The sequence below is a fragment of the Struthio camelus genome, chromosome 9, assembly GCF_040807025.1.
Source record: "Struthio camelus isolate bStrCam1 chromosome 9, bStrCam1.hap1, whole genome shotgun sequence".
NCBI lineage: Eukaryota > Metazoa > Chordata > Aves > Struthioniformes > Struthionidae > Struthio > Struthio camelus.
Window position 1 is genome coordinate 2,357,250 of NC_090950.1, and position 17,690 is coordinate 2,374,939.

Here is a 17,690-nt window from a genome sequence, read left to right on the forward strand (position 1 = left end):
TAAATAAGTTGCATGCAACTCACCCTTTGAACTGGTCTTGCTATGAGCTACATATGTATTTCAGACTCTTACTTAGTATTTTATCCTTGCTAACAGCAGCTCAGTCGCTTTATCATTCTCATTGAACAACAGGGGAGCAGACTTGGAGATGAATTAATCTCTCTTCCACTCATTCCAGTTTTAGCAAACATAACACCTCCTATATGTTCTTCTAGAAGTATCATATTCAAAAATGCACTTTTGCCACTGTACAAAACATTTAAAAGAATAATTTATTAGCAAGTTCTCTATAAACTGGTTTCAGCATAGGGGATACATTAAAGAGGCAGAAGAATCAGAAACATGGTAGTTCTCTGAAACTTCATGTACAAGAAAGCTGTTCCCCACCCGTTGCTGCTACCCCTGTCCCAGAAAAAGCTTTAGCCTCAGTACCCTCACCTGTACTACAGCACTGAGCACTGCTGAGAACAGAACAGGAGTCCTACCTGAGGCAGGGAGGTTTTCACAGGGAAGATAACGTGCTCATTTACAAAATACAGAAGGGACAATGCAGAATGGAGAGGAGAATCAGATAACTCCACAAGGACTCCAGCACCATGTGGGATATAGAAGAATACAAGTGATCTGCGCTGTAATTACTGGGAGGAGATGCAGGGAAGTCATCCTACCATGAACGATCCAGGAGGCGAGTTTTCCATTAGGTCTGGAAGATAATAGTGTGGATCAAGTTTCATTTCCAGAGTTCTCCTAGAGGTTTACTCTGAATATCCTTCATGGTTTCCTCTGCAACAGACTTAATTTCTCTGTGCATGTCTTCTATACTCTTTGAAGCATCCACTGTCTGTTTCCAAGAGAGAAAAAAAAAACCCACTCATTTCCAGCACCAAATGAGAAAACCTACCTTGCTCTTACTTTCTGCTTCGCACTTTATTCAGCATTGTTACTATTCATAAGCAATGAGAGCAGTTAATTACACCTCTTATGCACTATTTCTGCTGTAGAATTGGAAGACCTATTTTATTTAGCAATAGACATTTAACAAGTCGATCCGTGGCTGAACAAAGGGACACAGAAGAAACTGCTGCTCTGCATGCAAGTTTTCTGACAGTCTTTGAGGTATATGACCTAACATCAGGTAAACATTCGTTACCCAGCACTGTAGTCCCACTGAAAGTTCAGTGGGCTGATCTTTCAATGGCTATTCAGTGTAAACTCTACCCATGACTGTAAGAACCTTTTTCCAGCTGTAGATTTGTGGGTCTCCCCCCCCAACCCCAAACACTGCAAGCTGAAGTCAGTAAAGGTGGTAGTAGTGCTATACTATTTTGGCGTTCACTGACTACAGCTCTCAGAACATGGTGATTTAAGCCTGACATTTCAAGAATAGTAGCATTACTGCTTTATGGTTGAGGGAACTTGGGTTACACATACAGTCATTTTATGTACCTTGCTTCTCAGGCAACAGGCTGCTTTTCACCTTTACAGAAACCACAAGGCAATAGAAGAGCAAGCAGTTAATCAAAGAGGCCTGCCATCAAAGTTAAATTCCAAAGAGAAATAATTGTTTTTGATAATAAAGCTTGTCACTTTGGAATTGCAGGTTGCATATCACCACAAATTGACAACAACCGTCAAGAGTAACATTTGTTCCCAGGGCTCTAAGATTATTTAGGAGTGACCAAGGTGAAGAAAGGATTTAGTGAAAAGATGTAAACAAGTGTATATTTGTCAATGACCTATACAGTACTGGACCACACAGTATTGATGAAAAGTAGCAGGCTGTGAGGAGATGAAATAAATAGACTTCATGGTTAAATGGCAGCCTTTTCATTACAGCTCAGCCAATGATCCCAGCTGTTTCATACTCGCACAACATCCTCAAGCAGATCCCTGATCTCTCAGTTTAGTTTTGTAATTGATAGTATTGAACTATGTTTCATGTCTTGGACCAAACAGTTCTTTGCCAATGTCTAATGTCGGTTATTCTTAGCTGATATTGAAGGGAAAATAGCCAGGAACACTAACTCTACTTTTACTGTTTACTGAAACTGGATTTCTGTGCCCATTTCAGGGACACTTTCCACCTATCTATTCTGGTCATCTGACAGTTGCTCAGTTTGGGGTATTTTTAAATGGAAATGAATGGGAATTCCTTTCAAGTAATGGATAGGAAACAAGGGAAATAACAGATGATTGGTAATAAGGGAAATGTATTCCACTGTTGGAAGTTACTGGAGAAAAAAAAAGCAGGTTTTGCAGACTATGCATAAATTTCATATTTTCTCATGTGACAGCATATTTATCTATCAATCTGGTTTTTGAGTTATGGTACATATTTTTGACAGCCTTTTTTTCTAGTCATTTTGATGTAGGAAATGCAGTTTTCCAGCATAACTTTTACTGGAATAGAAGTATGACTTCTCCTAGTTTGATGACTGTCATGCATTTAGATTCTTCAAGTTCTGAGAGCGCACAAAAGCTTTTATGCTGCAGAACCATGTTTACCTGAAGCGGACTGTGAAGAATTACACGTTTGCCTTATGCAGTGTGATCATCTGGCAAATCTGTATCCATCTCCAGCCTTCAGTCACTAGTAACTTAGCCATGAGCTGGGGCACGTACCCCCTTTTATGTCTGCATGAAACTACAGAGCAAACAGAAGGTACTGCCCAGATCTCATGACTGAGCACTGACAAGGCAATGGAAATGGTAAAGAGGATGCCCAGGTTAGAAAAGCCTCAATCCAGGTAACCTACACACAAGATAGGTGGGAAATACTTTCTCTTCAGGGATAATTCTGCCAGTTGTACAGCCCTTTGCAAATAGCTCCAAGGGATGAACAAGAATAAGAAGTGATGCAGGAGTGTGGAAGAAAATGAGACATATTTGGAGAGACTTCTGGTGTATTAAGCCAGCAAATGCTGAAGGAAACTGACCACATGAGAAGGAAGGTGATTGTTAGTAAGGGAGCCACAAGCTGCAGGAGGGTCCCCAAAACCTCTGAAGTTTCCAGAGTCCATGGCAGATGCTCCAGGATTCCAAGGAAACTGAGGCAGGGAAGAGCAGATGCATCTCTCACTGCTTTTTATCTGGGTTTGTCAGTTTGTCGTTAAGAAAGAAAACTATTTCTAGAAAGCTCTTGAGGGAGAGGGAAAAAGAAAAGGGACGGGGGGGAACCTTATTATTTCTCCTCCCCCCAACAGGGCCCATCTAACGCCCATTTGGGCGTATTTCCTCACCTTCCAGTTTAATGTCTTGTCCTTCATCAGATGATAGAAGGATTGTAGAACTTTCTTTTGGAAGGAGCTGTTCTCATAACGCTCTTTCCCGAAGTTCCCTCGTGCCGCTGCTTCCTCTGGGCTTAACTCAAGAAACAGAATCAAATCTGGCTTTGGGAGTCCAACATCAGGTTGTTTGCACCAGTCCAGGCAGAAGTTCTGTTCCAGTCAAAGAGAACCAAGTTTGAGGTTAAACAAATAAATGAGAACAAAGGAAAGAAGCAAGTTAGCTAGAATGCCTGATCAGGGGAGGAACAACCAGAAGAGATGCAGGCTGAATCAGCATAGACCTACAAACTGATAAATGGGAATACCTCCTTTTCATCTGGGCATTTAGTCCTGATAGTTTTTTAGGACAGAGATTTTCATAGGTGCTCTGCACCTCTCATATTCACTGAGGTCATGGAGCACTAATGACTAACCTCCCTGCTACAAAGGCCATTAGCCCTTTTTAAATACCCAGCCTACACCTTCTCAGCCTACCCAAGATTTTCGGCCCAGAAACTAAAGACCAATCTTTACAACTTTTGGATCTTGTTGAAAAATTAAGACTTCTACCAGGGCACACAAATCCAGAATGCTGCAGACAGACTGCTCAGGCTTGTCTGACCCTGTATTACCCCTTGTTGGTTATCCACGTGGGCACCGTAAGGCCACTTCCTAACAGCCAGAAGCCTGTCCAGATTTGCAAAAAGTAATTAGTTTAACCTAGTGAGTTTCTCTGCTCTTTCTTGGGAAGGGGGTGGACACAGGCAAACAGGCTATGTCAATCCCTACACTGAACCTTCCATCTCTCAGTTTCAGTCCGTATCTCCCCACAGAAGGGGCCTGGGCCACACAAGTCAACTTTTACACTGGGCCTCTAACTGGAGCTGTTCCCCTGAATATAGAGGGGCATGGCCTGCTATGTTTCTCACTCACCTGTTTGGCACTTGTGAAGGCTACTCCAGAAAAGGCATATCTGTCTACCACAAGTGTGATTCCTTGATGTAATTTGTCTTTCATCAATGGCCTGAAAACCATGAGTTAGAGAGAGTTATATTCCTCTGTAGATAAATGAAGGAAGTTCATCTAAAAGACAGCTCATCAGGTTAGCACTTTTAACATGCTTCATCACAAACAGTGATCATTAGCAGTGTCAAGGTTACACAGTAATTCATCAGGCAGCTGAAACAACTTTTCAAGTTCCACCATCTACTTTTTCCCTTAAAGCTCCTTTCCCTGAATCAAAGGTGCAATATGCTTTTTAGCCCAAAAGGAAAGCACAGGACTTCTCTTTCTCCAGCAGGAAGGGCAGCTGCTGATGGTCACAGAAAAACTGCTATTTCTAGTCTGTCTTCTCACAGATGTTAAGTAAATACTCTTTCAAGACACCCAAGTTCAGGACGCAGCAATGCAGGGCACTGCTCTATCCAGCTACCCAATTTACAGACTGGATCACAAACTAAATTCAGAAAGGAATAGTTTAGTCTTCCTCTTTATGTGCCAAAGTAGATTTGTGATGCACGCTGCTTCTGTCAGAGGAAAGTGTCCTTTATCTACCACAAGGAAATATCTTACTACAACTTACTCACCTGCCTTATGTGTTCCCAGTTTGCTTGGCACTGTCACTACAGCAAGATCAGCAAAGCTTTTTTTAAAAGTGAAAAAACACTTTGCAATGTAACTTCTTAGGCACAAACAACAGCTGTCACCAATGTTACTAACAGCACACGTGAAAACTCAGTTTGGCCAAAAACTCTCATGCATACGAGCAGCACCTCCTAAGTTGGAACAGTAGCATACACTGTATTGAAGTCTGTACCCAGCCTTGACGATGCTGTAGTTTGCCCTCTCCTCTGGGGTACCCAGAAGGTGGCTGCTAATCCCAGGTGGACACTGGGGATGCACAATTAAAGGCATCATTTTCTTTAACCAACAGTACTTAAGGGAGCCCTGTGACCAGGAGCATATCCAACAAACGTGACTCCTACATCCATATGGCCAAGGTAGCCATTTACAGCTGAATACAGCCTTTAGCAGGAGGGGAAGTTTGAGCGTATTTCTGGATCCACATCAAGATTCCTTAACCATTCTACCACACATACAAACTTCAGAAAATGAGGACGAGAACAGTACATTCACAGCCTAGGCTGGTATGATCTTAGCTCCTCAACTTTTCAATCTAATAGGCACAGAAATTGAAAATACCGCACCTAATGATTTCAGAAAACAAACTGCAGGATTTAATCTAAGAAGAAGTTGAAAGCTGTAAGAAGTGCTAAAAGCCACTTTGTTTCTAGCCACGTCCTCCTTGCTAAATACAGTTGTATTCCGCACACATTAACCCACTGAATGCTAAAACCCCAGGATTCAAAACCATGCACTTTTATTTTACAACTCGACAGGGATTATCTTTACACATGCTCCCAGCGGTTCGCTGAGAAAAGCAGATGAACTGTGTGATCCTCCAAGTTCTTCTCCTTCTCCAGGTAGGAGCTGATCAGCCGCCCAATCTCAGTTGTTCTCTCTGCAATAAAGAGGGCGAGAAAGAGCTACCACACCCCGCTCCTGAGCGCCTCCCACAGAGGGGCCCGTCTGCCCCGGGGCCGCGGGACGGCCGCCCGCCTGCCCCGGCCCGGGCGCGGGGATCCGCCCGAGGGCCCCCGGACCGCGCCCACCGCCCCCCTGCGCTCCCCCCCTAGGGAAAAAGGGCAGCAGGAGGCACCGGGGACCTCCCCGGTGCCCCCCCCCCCGCCACGGCGGGGCGGGCGCACACACAAGGCGGCAACAGCGGGGCCCCCCGTACCCGGGAAGCAGAGGAGGTCGGCGCGGTGGCCCGCCGCCCGCAGCGCCTCCACCAGCCGGCGGCCCTGCGTGCTCTTGCCGGCGCAGTCCATGCCCTCCAGCACGATGAGCGCCCCGCGCCGCCCCGCCATAGCCCGCCAAACCTTCCTGCCCGGGCCCTTCCGGCCGAGCCCAGCCAATCGCAGGGCGAATGGGACGCGCAGCCGCCGGCGCGGGTGCCGCTCTAGGCGGCGGGACGACACAGAGGCGGTGAGGACCTCCGGGCGGCTGGAGTGCGGGCGGGAGGGGAGGGCAAAGGGAGCGTGCAGTGGGTCTTGCGGCTCGGGGGACGTGAACAGGCATCGCCCTAAGGCCCCCCACCCCCGAACAGTAATTAGTCTGGTGGACGCACGCTGCCTCGGTCGCCAAAAGAAGGTTTCTTGGCCGTGCTCTGCACCAGAAGGCACAGAGCCACTTGGGGAAAAGAGCATTTCCACAGTGAGAAGAAACTCTTGGCAGGCAGGGAGGAAAGGGGACAGAGAAACGACGGGAGAAAAGTCACCAAAGGAGTCTCAGGGAGATTTGTGCTGTTCACTCATGATTTGGAAAAAGTAAAGGGGTAATGTGGGCCTGGTGTTTGTTGATGAAACTTGAATTTAATAAAGCTGAGTGCTGCCTTCAAAAACTGCAGGTGGACATTGCATCACTGGTGACTGGGTAAGGAAATAGCAAGTGGCATTCATTGTAGATAAGTATAAGGAAACATATGCTGGAAAAAATAATAACGCCAAACGCTGAAATGACTGCTTAGGAACAAGATTTCGTTGTCATGGGCATCATCAGTGCTCAGCAGCAGTCAAAAAATGGAGCAGATCATTCAAAATCAGCGGGACATTAGAGAAACTAGCCGTCTGCACAACAGCACTGTAGAATTCAGTGTGTAAATATGTTATTCACCTGCGTCTTGAATACCTGGCGTAGTCCTGGTCCCGCACTTGGGAACAATATAGCTGCCCTGGAGAAAGAAACACGGGGAATGGCAACAACAGCAATGAGAGGAACGGGGCAGCTTCCGTGGGAAATGGCTGAGCAGGCTGGAGCCTGTCAGCCTGGTGAAGATGCAACTGGCAGGAGATACAAGGAGGTCTAAAAATGAGTCCTGTGGAGCAGAGAGCGTCTTGTCCTCTCAGACAAGAACAGAGGGACCTCAAACGAAACGAAGAGGTGGTGGGTGTGAAATGCCAAAGGAGAGTTTTCACAAAGATCTAACTAGGCTGAGGAACTTCTTGCTGCAGCAGGGAAGCATGAAGCTAGAACATGGAAAGCATGTGGGACTACTTAAGGAGGAACAGCTCATTCGAGACCGCCATCTCAGGCTCTGAAATCAAGACTCAGGTGAGCAAATGCTTAGAAGTCTGTGACCAGTTTACTGGATGCAGCCATCTTCTCCCCTTTGAATTGGGTGGTCTTGTAACTCAGTCCAAAGGAAACTGCCTAAATCATCCGGGAGGGAACATCCACTGGGAAGTTCTTTGCTGAATCGACGAAAGGTTTGGCTGAGGGCTCCCAGGGCCGCCGCCGCCTGAGGCGACCCGCGCGCCGCGCCGCGCCGCCCCTCCCCCCGCCTCGCCTGGGCGCCCGTTACTCCGCCCCGCCCCTCATGAATATGCAGCCAGGCGCGTCCCCGGCGGCCAATCCACGGCGGGCGGCACATGAATATGCAATAAGGCCGAGGCCGCAGCCCTTGTCATGCGGGCCCGGCAGGCGGGTGGAAGCGGCGCTGCGGGGGCGGCGGGTCGCGGAGCGCAAGATGGCGACCGCCATGTACCTAGAGCACTACCTAGACAGTGAGTGCGCGGCGCGGGGAACCCGGGGCGGCGGGGCGGGGCGGGGCGGGGGCGGGACGGGACGGGACGGGGAGCGCGGGCCGCGGCGGCGGCGGGAGCGGCGGTTGGCGCCGGCGCCTGCAAGCGCGGGGGCGCTGCCCGTGCGCGCGGCGGCGTGGCGCGCGCGGCGGCGGCGCGAGAATTGCAACTGCGCCACGGGCTGGGGCCAGGCGGCAGTAGGGCTGCCGTCCTTCTGGCGTCATCAGCACTGGTCCCTCTAGTACGTCATCGTTGTGCGCCTCCCGCTCCTCCAGCGGGCCGTTGCCCGGGTGCTGCTGCCTGCGCCGCCGGTTCTGGGGCTCCCTAGCGCGGCCGTGTGCGTGATCCGCCAGGCAGCCTGCCCCCTTTCCCGTCCCCCTCGCTGAGGGGCTGCTGGGGAAGGGCCAGGTGTCTGTCCGGCCCGCCGCCGGGCGGGGGTGGGCCCGCCGGCCCCTGACTCGACTGCCTCACAGCTCCTGTGAGCTAAAGCGGTTTTCCCGAGAGCAGCCTTCGATGCTTCGATGGCTCTGTTAAAGGTGTTCGTCTTCAGTCTGACTCCCAAAAGCACTGCATGCTTACGAGGCCTCCATTTGAAGATGGTGGGAATTTCACCTGCTCAGTATTTACGGAAAACGGGTTTTCAGCCATTACAGCATGAGAAGCAAAACGTAAAAGGCAGCAAAGACGAGCTCCTTCTTGAAAATCTCAGTGCTGACTTTAAAATGTCCTTCTTTCACACTGTGCGTATCAAAGTTATCGAAAAGTCGGGAAGAATAACCATGTTAATGGGTTAAGAATCGCTCCTGTGCAGTTTAGCATCCATACTTGTGCCCTAAGTTCTGTTGATAAAACGAGACAGCTCATTGTATGTAAAATTAAACATGCATCCGAGTATAGGAATGCCAACGTCTTCGGTTGCCAAGACTTTATTCTCAGAAGACCATTCTTATTCAAGAATGGAATGAGGGGGCATAGTGCTTTTGCATCTCTGTGAGTGTCTGTGTTTATCACAGTCCTGGATAATTAAACTAATGGCCAAGTCCAGCAGGGTGTTGTTTCTAGCTCTTTTGTATTGTATGGGTTGCGCTAATGATCAAGTATATTGCATGTCAAAGGAAGGATATCTCATGTTGAGGAGAATAGTCTGTAGAATTGGTCTTTATGTTTCAGGCATTGAAAACCTCCCTTGTGAACTGCAAAGAAACTTCCAGCTGATGCGCGAGTTGGATCAGAGAACAGAAGGTGTGTTCAGGTATTTCAGTAAGCATGAAGTCTGACTAAAGAGCCTTCACCTGAAGGAGAGAGCCCTGTGGGGACTTGCCTGATCCCCTTTCCTTCTCTTGACCATACCAGTATGCTGAATTTTTTTTATTTCTGTGGTGGCTATGCTTGTAATACTAGGGTTTTTTGGTAGTTGTTTTGTTATTTTATTGTAGTGCTGGACACTCTTTATTGTAGTGGCTGTGTATAAGTGTGATCACCATACCTGAGTGATTACCTCTCTGATGTCCTCAGTGCTGAAGACTTGCATATATTTCCACATGTACTGAGTTGTGGATTGTGGTGTGTCTTGCAAGACCTTTTTTTTTTTTTTTTTTTTTTGAGGTCTATATTGGTGTAGGAAGGTGTAATGATTTTCAGTTTGAAAATTTGAATGGTTAAAACAGAAAGGTAAATGACTATATAGCAAATATGTCCCACATAGGAGAAGAGAGGTTGAAGTTTGAACCCATCAGTTCTGTTTCTGGTCTTAGGACACTGGTAGTTGTGAGCACCTCCTACTAATGAACTATAAAAATAGATCAGAATCACACTGCAGATGTTGAAGAGTGAATACCTTTATTTTTTTAAAAAAGGTAAATATGTTAAAGGTTCAGGAGAAGCCTAGATACTGTTGGGATGAAGCTTTTAAATACTGTAGAGAGGTAGAAGGAAAAGTACTTACTTTGGAAGACAGCTTTCTTAAGTGTGTATGTTGTGTCTGCCTTTCAGATAAGAAAGCAGAAATTGACAGTCTTGCAGCAGAATACATCGAATCAGTGAAGAACATGTTGCCCGAAGAGCGAGTAGAACACCTGAAAAAAATTCAGAGTGCTTACAGCAAATGTAAAGAGTACAGCGATGATAAAGTGCAACTGGCCATGCAGACCTATGAGATGGTGAGAACTTAAAGTTTGTGTGCCAGGGTTGCATGACCAGTTAGATTTTTGTAAAAATGACAACATACTTTGGAACAGAGCTGCTAACAGACTTAGAAGACAGCCGTTTTCTGCAGCATGTTTTACTTTTCCTGTACATATTTATATTTGGGTTAAATATCTTACTGAAACAAAGTGTTAGTTCTCAAGCTTATTTTTATTATGCTGCCTTCCCCAAAAAGCCTCCAGTTTTCTTTGTGTATTACCAGGTTTTGTGTCAAGTAGGCTTCCGTTATGGTGAAGGGGTAAATGAGCACTTCTAAAGTGCTTGGTCACTTTTAGAATGCTTACTCATCTGCTATATAACAATGCCAGCAATTGTACCCAACCTCCTCTTCCCCAGCAGCTCTCCTTTCACCTAAGAGTTTGTGTAGGACTGATCTTGTTATGAGCAAAACTTCTGAAGTCAACTTCAAAACTACGTTGAGGATATGTGGCAAATCATTTCAATTACTTTGGTTTTCAGGGGACTAGAGGATGGAGAACTGTCAGTTCCGCCATTCTAGTTCTATACTGGATACCAGACTTTCCTCTGTGGACCTAGTGGGAAATACTTTTCTAAAGATACAACTTTCCACATCTGCTCCTGTGTCCATTTTGATGGCATTTAAGTAGTTCTTATCTCAATGTATTTTATCCCATGGACACAACTCAAGGAGAGAGTAGACTCCTTTTGACTGACCCTTAGTGTGTTTTATCCAACTACCAAAGATTGTAGGGGTTGTGAATAAAAGCAATAGCTACGTTGGCAGTTGCGATACTTTTTACTGCCATCAGAATATTGCAGAAAAACTATGTTACAGGATTGAAAAGCTTCCTAGGTGACCACTAATATGAGGTATTGCAGTATCATTTCTTTTTTTGTTCCTTTAACAAAAAAAAACCTTTGGTTACATCTGTATTCTGTAAGCCACATGAGTGCAACTGGAATATTGCAAGGTATTTACTTAACATGTGTTTTACAAACGTGCCATGATATTGGAGGTAGTCAGCAGAAGCCTGTATTTATTATTAAATTTCATGAAACAGCATGTCAGTCAAATAATAGAGACAATATTGACTCATCTGCTTGATATATTTCATGGATATTAGTTGATAATATGTTTTGAAAGTTGCTCAGGGAAAAAGCAAAATTTTTTTTAGTGTCTTTTGTCGTCTTGTTTTGCTTTGCAAACTAATAGTCCGAGTTGCTTTAACTCTCCTTTCTGCTACCTCCTCCCTTTTCCTACATTTCTCTTTGCCTGTATTGGGATTGGGTCCTCTGCTGCCTTTCCCCCACCTGCCCCAGCTTTTTGGTTTTGTTTTGTTTTGCCTCTCTCCAACCTAATTCCCTTTGTATATACCATTTCCCCTTTTCCCGTGTGGTACCCTTTTCATGCATTGCCCTGAAGTATTAAATTCCTGTTCATGCAGATAAGAGTTACTAGACCTTCCTGTTTTGTTTTTTTTTTTAATTCAGTTTGTGGTTTTCTTTTCTGTGCAGGTAGATAAGCATATTCGCCGGCTGGATGCAGATTTGGCACGGTTTGAAGCAGATCTGAAAGATAAACTGGAAGTCAGTGATTTTGAAAACCCTGGAGCACGAGGCTTGAAAAGTGTGTAAATTTTATTTTATTTTATTTTATTTTTTGTCAGCTTTTTCCAGCACTGAGCACATCTAACCAGAAAGACTAAGGTATAAAGTAGGCTATCGTTTCTGGAGACTATGATGCGTACTCCTTTTTAATGCTTTTAATATTTACTGTGTTGTACTGGCCAACTGTTTGTATGAACAAACAGAGGAAGAAAAAATACCTAGTACTGGAATTTAGCCTGCTGTCTCCTTTTGTCAGAGTATCCTCATGTGACCCATGTTGCCCATGTGCTACTCATCACTGTTTTTAAGGAAGCTACTGGCAAAGGGAGAGGTGTTCTAACAAGAATTGAAGTAATGTTCAACCTGTGATTCTTAAAGTTCTTGAGTTTGACGACCTCTCTTTCAAGCTTATTTAAAAACAGAGCAAGTTTGAAGATCTGCAGAGGAGAGGAGATATACTTTATTAACATAGCATAGGCTTTCCTTCTTTTACAGAGTTTTAGTGTTAATCCAGCTGAGAACAGCAGGAAAAATTAAAAGTTAAAGGAAGGTCCCAATTTCTGTAACGTATACTGGAAATCTAACGTGATTAAGGTGAAATTTGAATATGGGTAACAGCAGCGCACTTTTACGCTTTTGCATTATGAAATCAGGGGTGAGGTCAGGAATATCTGTGTGGACAAAAAGGTTACTTTAGCTAGTTATTTACTAAGATTGACTTGCATATTTAGATTTTTAAAAATGTTTATTACAGAGTGTCTGTTCAAATACAGTGTTATCCATGTGGACTATATGGACTAACAGTGAACTGTGACGATTTAATTGTCAAAACTGCAGACACAAAATAATTTGGCACTCTTTTATACTGTTTATAAACTCTGTATGTTCATAGCATAAAATATACGTGCATTTCAGAGTCAGCATTCATATTCAATTACATATGAAAGAGGAAATTCAAAACAATTAAATGCATCAAGAGGGGAACATCTAGGGGTGTTTCTGGCATTCACGTAAGTTGAAATGATGCTTTTTCATCCTTTTTAGAAGGACGAAGTCAGAAAGACAAAAGAAGCTCTCGGGGTCGAGGCAGACGAACATCTGAAGAAGACACACCAAAGAAAAAGAAACTCAAAGGAGGGTAAGAAATGAACAATCACAGCTCTGATGACTTTGTGGAAAATTCATGAAGTGTTGAGCCAGGCTCACGTTACCCTAGATATGACTCTCCTAGTCTTAGTCCACTTCATTAGTATCTTCCTAAAGACAAGTCAGCTTTGTTAATTAAATCCTTACTTAGCACATGGAAACTTAGCATGCTTGGATTGCCCTTCGTCTGGAAGGGCGAGATCAGAATCTCCACGGTGCTGTTTGCAAGCTGGAAGAAAATAGCTTTGCTTTTTGTCATGCAGCTATCTTTAATGGTTGCCTGTGATCTTCATTTTCCAAGTGGGATTTAAATCTTGGAAGCTGTTGTCTGTAACTGAAAAGTGTATTATCCTCAATCTATCCTTGTCTACAGATCTGAGTTTGCTGATACCATCCTGTCAGTGCATCCCTCAGATGTCCTAGACATGCCAGTGGATCCCAATGAACCTACCTACTGCTTGTGTCACCAGGTGTCATATGGAGAAATGATTGGCTGTGACAACCCAGATGTAAGTACTTGAGATGATGTATTTTCAAAATGCACTCTGTATCTTTTGAAAAGATGTTTGCAGCATCACAGAGCTATGAAATCTGAGGGGGATACTTGCCCAATTAGATCATCCAAAATGAGTGTAAAATTTGCAGAACACTAAGCATCTCTTTTGTGTTTTTTTATTTGGTTTTTGTTTTTGTTTTCTATTTCACAGTGCCCAATTGAATGGTTCCACTTTGCTTGTGTAGACCTCACCACCAAACCAAAAGGGAAGTGGTAAGTAGGACATACAGCTTTTGTTTTTGTTTTATTTTTCCCCCTCGGGTTAAAGTTTCCATTGACAAGAATCACAATAAGAATTAAGACCCCATTATGACCCTTCCTGACAGGATCTTTGCTCTTGTCATCAGAGGGTCTGCCTCCTGTAGGGTATGGGATTGTGTTTATGTGAAGGCAGAGGTACAAGGGGAAATTTCTCCTTCCTAAAGGGTACTTCTGCAGGAATGTTTAGATATGATAGGTTCCAACAGGAGGAAAATAGAGCCAGGCATAGGTAGGATTTCATGATAAATGGAGCAGTTTTTGAGCTGATACTGGTGTAATGTGTATGCATTGCATCTCTTATTTGCTATATGGTCGCATAGTAGCAGCTTTGGTTAATGTTCAGAAGACCCACCCCTCCCAGTGAAGTTCAAAGACTCTTCAAGGCTACGCTTCTGCCCGTGTTCATCTTGGAAACAATCATAGGCTTGTTCTATACTTTCTTTTTTTAAAGGACAGAAGTTCTGTGTAAATGTTGTGCCTTGCACTTAAAATGCCACAGTCGTCTTGCATGTTATGAAAACTCTTGCAATTAATTAATTGGCCACTTTTAATCCCTGCCCCCACCCTGTTCCCAAATACTAAAAAGAGCTGTTGGGCTAGGTGTTTTTAACTGCAGGAGTAATTACTGCCACATTCTTTCTGTAGGTTTTGTCCACGTTGTGTTCAAGAGAGAAAGAAAAAGAAGTAAGGAGTACAGGGAATACATCCTCTGAGGCAAGAAGAGTTTAACGTATTCTTTCCTTCGTGTTGCAATGTTATCTTTGATTTTTCTTTAACCTACCCTCCTTATTCTGATCTGATATTTAATTGTCCAGTGGCCAGTTGTAATTCCTGTTCTTTCATGAGGACTTTAGGAGGGAGGGAATTTGCCACAGTGATTTTATGTTACACTTGCACGGCACTGAAATCTGTGTTACTATGAAGTGCTAGCTAGGGCAGCCCATAGCTGTGATCTTTGCTAGTTTACGGGAGTCTGTGAAACCACATAAGGCATTGCAGGGGAATGAGAGAGCTTATCTTCTATGTGGTGCATCACTATCATCAAAACAGCGTAGACCTGGAGCTTAGCATGGTAGGGAAGAAGGAGTTTTCTGTAACTGTTGCCTGTATGCAAGAAGTACGCTCTGTTGTTCAGGCATGAAGTCTGTTTGTTGTGCAGTTCAGCAGTATTGAAAGAAACAAGAAAGCTGGTTAACTGTTTCCAATGTCCTTTCTTCAAAGCCAAGAACTGTATTTAGTTTTGACACAGCAAGAGGGGATGTGTGTGTGTGTGCGTGCATATGCACTAGAGAGAATTCTCTTTTGGGAGTCACTTCTGTCTAACTTTGCACTGCCATTATTTGACTTGATCTTACCCAATCACATTAAATGAACAGAAGCAAGCCATTTGAGTTTTTACCTCCTTTCATAAAAGGTTTTTCTCTTCTGTGGGAAAACGTTAAAAACATCAAAGGAATTGTCCTGTAGTGTGTGTTAGTGACAGTAGCAGAGAGAGAGAGAGAGAGAGAGAGAGAAAGGGAAGGAGTGACTGACTGATCTGTCCTGACTGTTTGCCATTTCTCTGGAAATCTTTTAGGTCCATTACTGTGAAGATGAAACCAAGAGTATTGTTATAGAGACAGAGGGTCTGATTTGTTCATAAGATGAGATGGAGGCCTGTCTTTTTGTTATTTGTGCATGCCTGTGTTGCACCTCTGTAAATCAGGAAACAAGTTTTAACAGAAGACTATTACAGTTAGATGCATAGATTCTTGTGATGGTGCAGCCAGGCTGAAAGGAGGCAATGTGGTAGTTGGGTGGGTTTTTTTGTTTTTGTTGTTTAATAGCATTTGCTGTGAATCACTGCTATTAAAAAAGAAGGTCACTCAGCAGGAATGTTTTAAAATGGCTTCTTACCTTTTTTGGCAGAGGCACATTTTCCTGTTCTTTAATTCTTTGAGCTGTTTTTCAGTTTATAAATGTGAATCTTTGCTATCATTAGTGTCATTTGCAGCAGTGAAAGGGAGAGGGAAATCAGAAGTACAAAAATAAGTCTTTTTTATTTTATTTTTTTTGTCTTCTGAGTTGTGGTGGATGCGGGAGCTGAGGGAAGACCAAAGATGACACTCATCTTTATATATCCTGTATTCTGGAGCTTTGCTGCCTACAACAGAAGGAGATGTTGTGGGAGAGGTTGTTTGGCCAGGGGAAAAAAAAGTAGTCTACAGCAGTATAGACCAGGGTTCATGAACTTTGATATCAGGCTGTGACTCGTGGTAGATGTTGATGGCAGCTCTATGGTAGGCTGTGTACTAGTTTGCTTGCCATTGTGCAGGAACCCTTGATATAGACTATTGGAAGGGCGTTAAGAGGTTTCCAGATAAGCTTTTGTTCCGCTTTAAAAACAATTAGCGTAAACAATATAGAAGAAAAACACTTCTAGTCAGACTCTAGAACCTGCTCTCTCTCCCCTTCCTCCCCCCCCCCCCCCAAAGGATATTTTGTTTTCTGTTAGTGACCCTCATGTGAAAGAAAGTAGAACACAGCTTTTGCCAGTTGTCCTTCCTTGCTTTTGGTCTCTTGTGCTTTGTAAATGCTGCAGGTATGTCAGGACTATCATAAAACTTTTGCTACTGATACAGGTTTTCTGTGAACATATTCTGATTTATTGTATCTGTTATAGAAGAAATCGTCTCCAGGGTCCTTTCATTTAAAGTGAGATGTTATACATGTCTTTACTGTGTTGCATCACTCTGCATGTTGCATATGAAGTTTCCATAGTTATGTTTACAAGATCACGTTCATTTGTCATTGTTGTCATTGTAAAAGCACACCAAAAACATACAAACAAACTAGAAGCCGATTGCTGTTGGGAAGGGGAGGAAAAAGCACAGTCACACAAACCTGAATTAGAAAATACAGTCAGCCCTCTTTTTCCTTTTCCCTCTTTAAGAAAGTAATCTTGATACCTCATGAACCAGCCTTTAATTCAGTAACCAGTGAGTAAGACCTGTACCTCATTAACCTGTTACACTGGATTAATGTAGGAGTGTCACTGTGTCCTGAAGACTAGTGTTGATGCTTGCTTTTTTTTTTTTTTTTTTTTGGAAGGGCTTTAACAGTAGTGATTAAATGTTTGGTTTAAAGCATTTGATTTAAAACAATCTCAAAATTGTATTGCACTTCTTCCGAGGTCTTGCTGGAAATGCACTGTTGTAGAAATGCGCAGCTATGGATGAATAAGTGCAAAGCTGACTGCCCTAAACTGAGAAAAGATGGGTCTGTCAGGACAGCAAAATATATCTTGTTAACAAGTGCTTTTTATGGCTCAGAAGAGCAGATATTTTCTCTTTTAACCAGGAAAGAAAGAAACAACCAAATAACCTATGCCCTGGAAGTTAGCATCAATCCTTAAAAAGAAAGATACTTTTCTGGCTCTCATGTGTGAGGTAAAAACATATTCTTCTTTACAGTGTAACGTCTCAAATGTGTCAGACCAACTGAACTGATCTGGGTGATAACTGTCCTATTCAGAACATATCAGCATGGAGGCTCTACCAATTGTCACAGGCTCAAGAGCATTTGGTGGCTGTTTACATCTGAGTTTAGAAATTTTTGGCTCTGTTTTAAATGGAAATACCAATAGCCTTCATTTTTGGTCACTAAGGAATTGAAATCTTTCTCCTGAATTTTGAATGTACAGTGTTAAATATACTTTTATGGAGAAGGATGAACAAGGCTGTGATATGTGAAGGAATGTTCCACTAAAGATTGTCAAGATACTTATATACTTTGTGGTGTTCAGCTTTATTGCAGTTCATCCAAACTGGACGTAAAAACAACCGTTAACCTGATTGTTTTATTTTTTAAAGGAGTTAGATCTATATTCCCTTTGTAAATGGAAGAGAATATAACTCTTTTTATTAAAAAAAAAAAAGTAAAGTAAAAAATGTATATCTGTATTTTTGGATCACGTTATAGATAATGGATATATTGTTATAAATAAAATATTTTTGGGAACAAAAGCGTAGGTGGTCGTGTTGTTCGGGGGCTGCAGCCTCCCGG

The 17,690-nt window shown here is 43.5% G+C and overlaps 2 protein-coding genes across 12 annotated transcripts; one reads left to right on the forward strand and one right to left on the reverse strand.

Moving 5' to 3' along the window:
* Positions 1–253: 253 nt before the first annotated feature.
* On the reverse strand, positions 254–6,232 carry DTYMK (deoxythymidylate kinase). The gene is made up of 5 exons (XM_068954723.1): positions 6,067–6,232; positions 5,679–5,787; positions 4,200–4,290; positions 3,240–3,437; positions 254–841 (listed from the first exon to the last, which is right to left on the reverse strand). The coding sequence occupies exons 1-5, from the start codon at positions 6,194–6,196 to the stop codon at positions 731–733; spliced, it is 639 nt and encodes a 212-aa protein (XP_068810824.1). The 5' UTR covers positions 6,197–6,232; the 3' UTR covers positions 254–730.
* On the forward strand, positions 5,950–17,643 carry ING5 (inhibitor of growth family member 5). Of its 11 annotated transcripts, none has more exons than XM_068954734.1 (9): positions 6,276–6,314; positions 9,080–9,151; positions 9,902–10,068; positions 11,591–11,702; positions 12,728–12,821; positions 13,203–13,338; positions 13,537–13,598; positions 14,292–14,360; positions 17,099–17,643. In XM_068954734.1, exons 2-8 carry the CDS (start codon positions 9,124–9,126, stop codon positions 14,332–14,334), a joined length of 642 nt encoding a protein of 213 aa, XP_068810835.1. In that variant the 5' UTR covers positions 6,276–6,314; positions 9,080–9,123; the 3' UTR covers positions 14,335–14,360; positions 17,099–17,643. The 11 variants fall into 11 exon arrangements, with proteins under 11 accessions (XP_068810833.1, XP_068810835.1, XP_068810832.1 ...); XM_068954724.1 differs by lacking the exon at positions 6,276–6,314 and adding an exon at positions 7,761–7,891; XM_068954726.1 differs by lacking the exon at positions 6,276–6,314 and adding an exon at positions 7,771–7,891 and having other exon boundaries at positions 12,731–12,821.
* Positions 17,644–17,690: the final 47 nt, after the last annotated feature.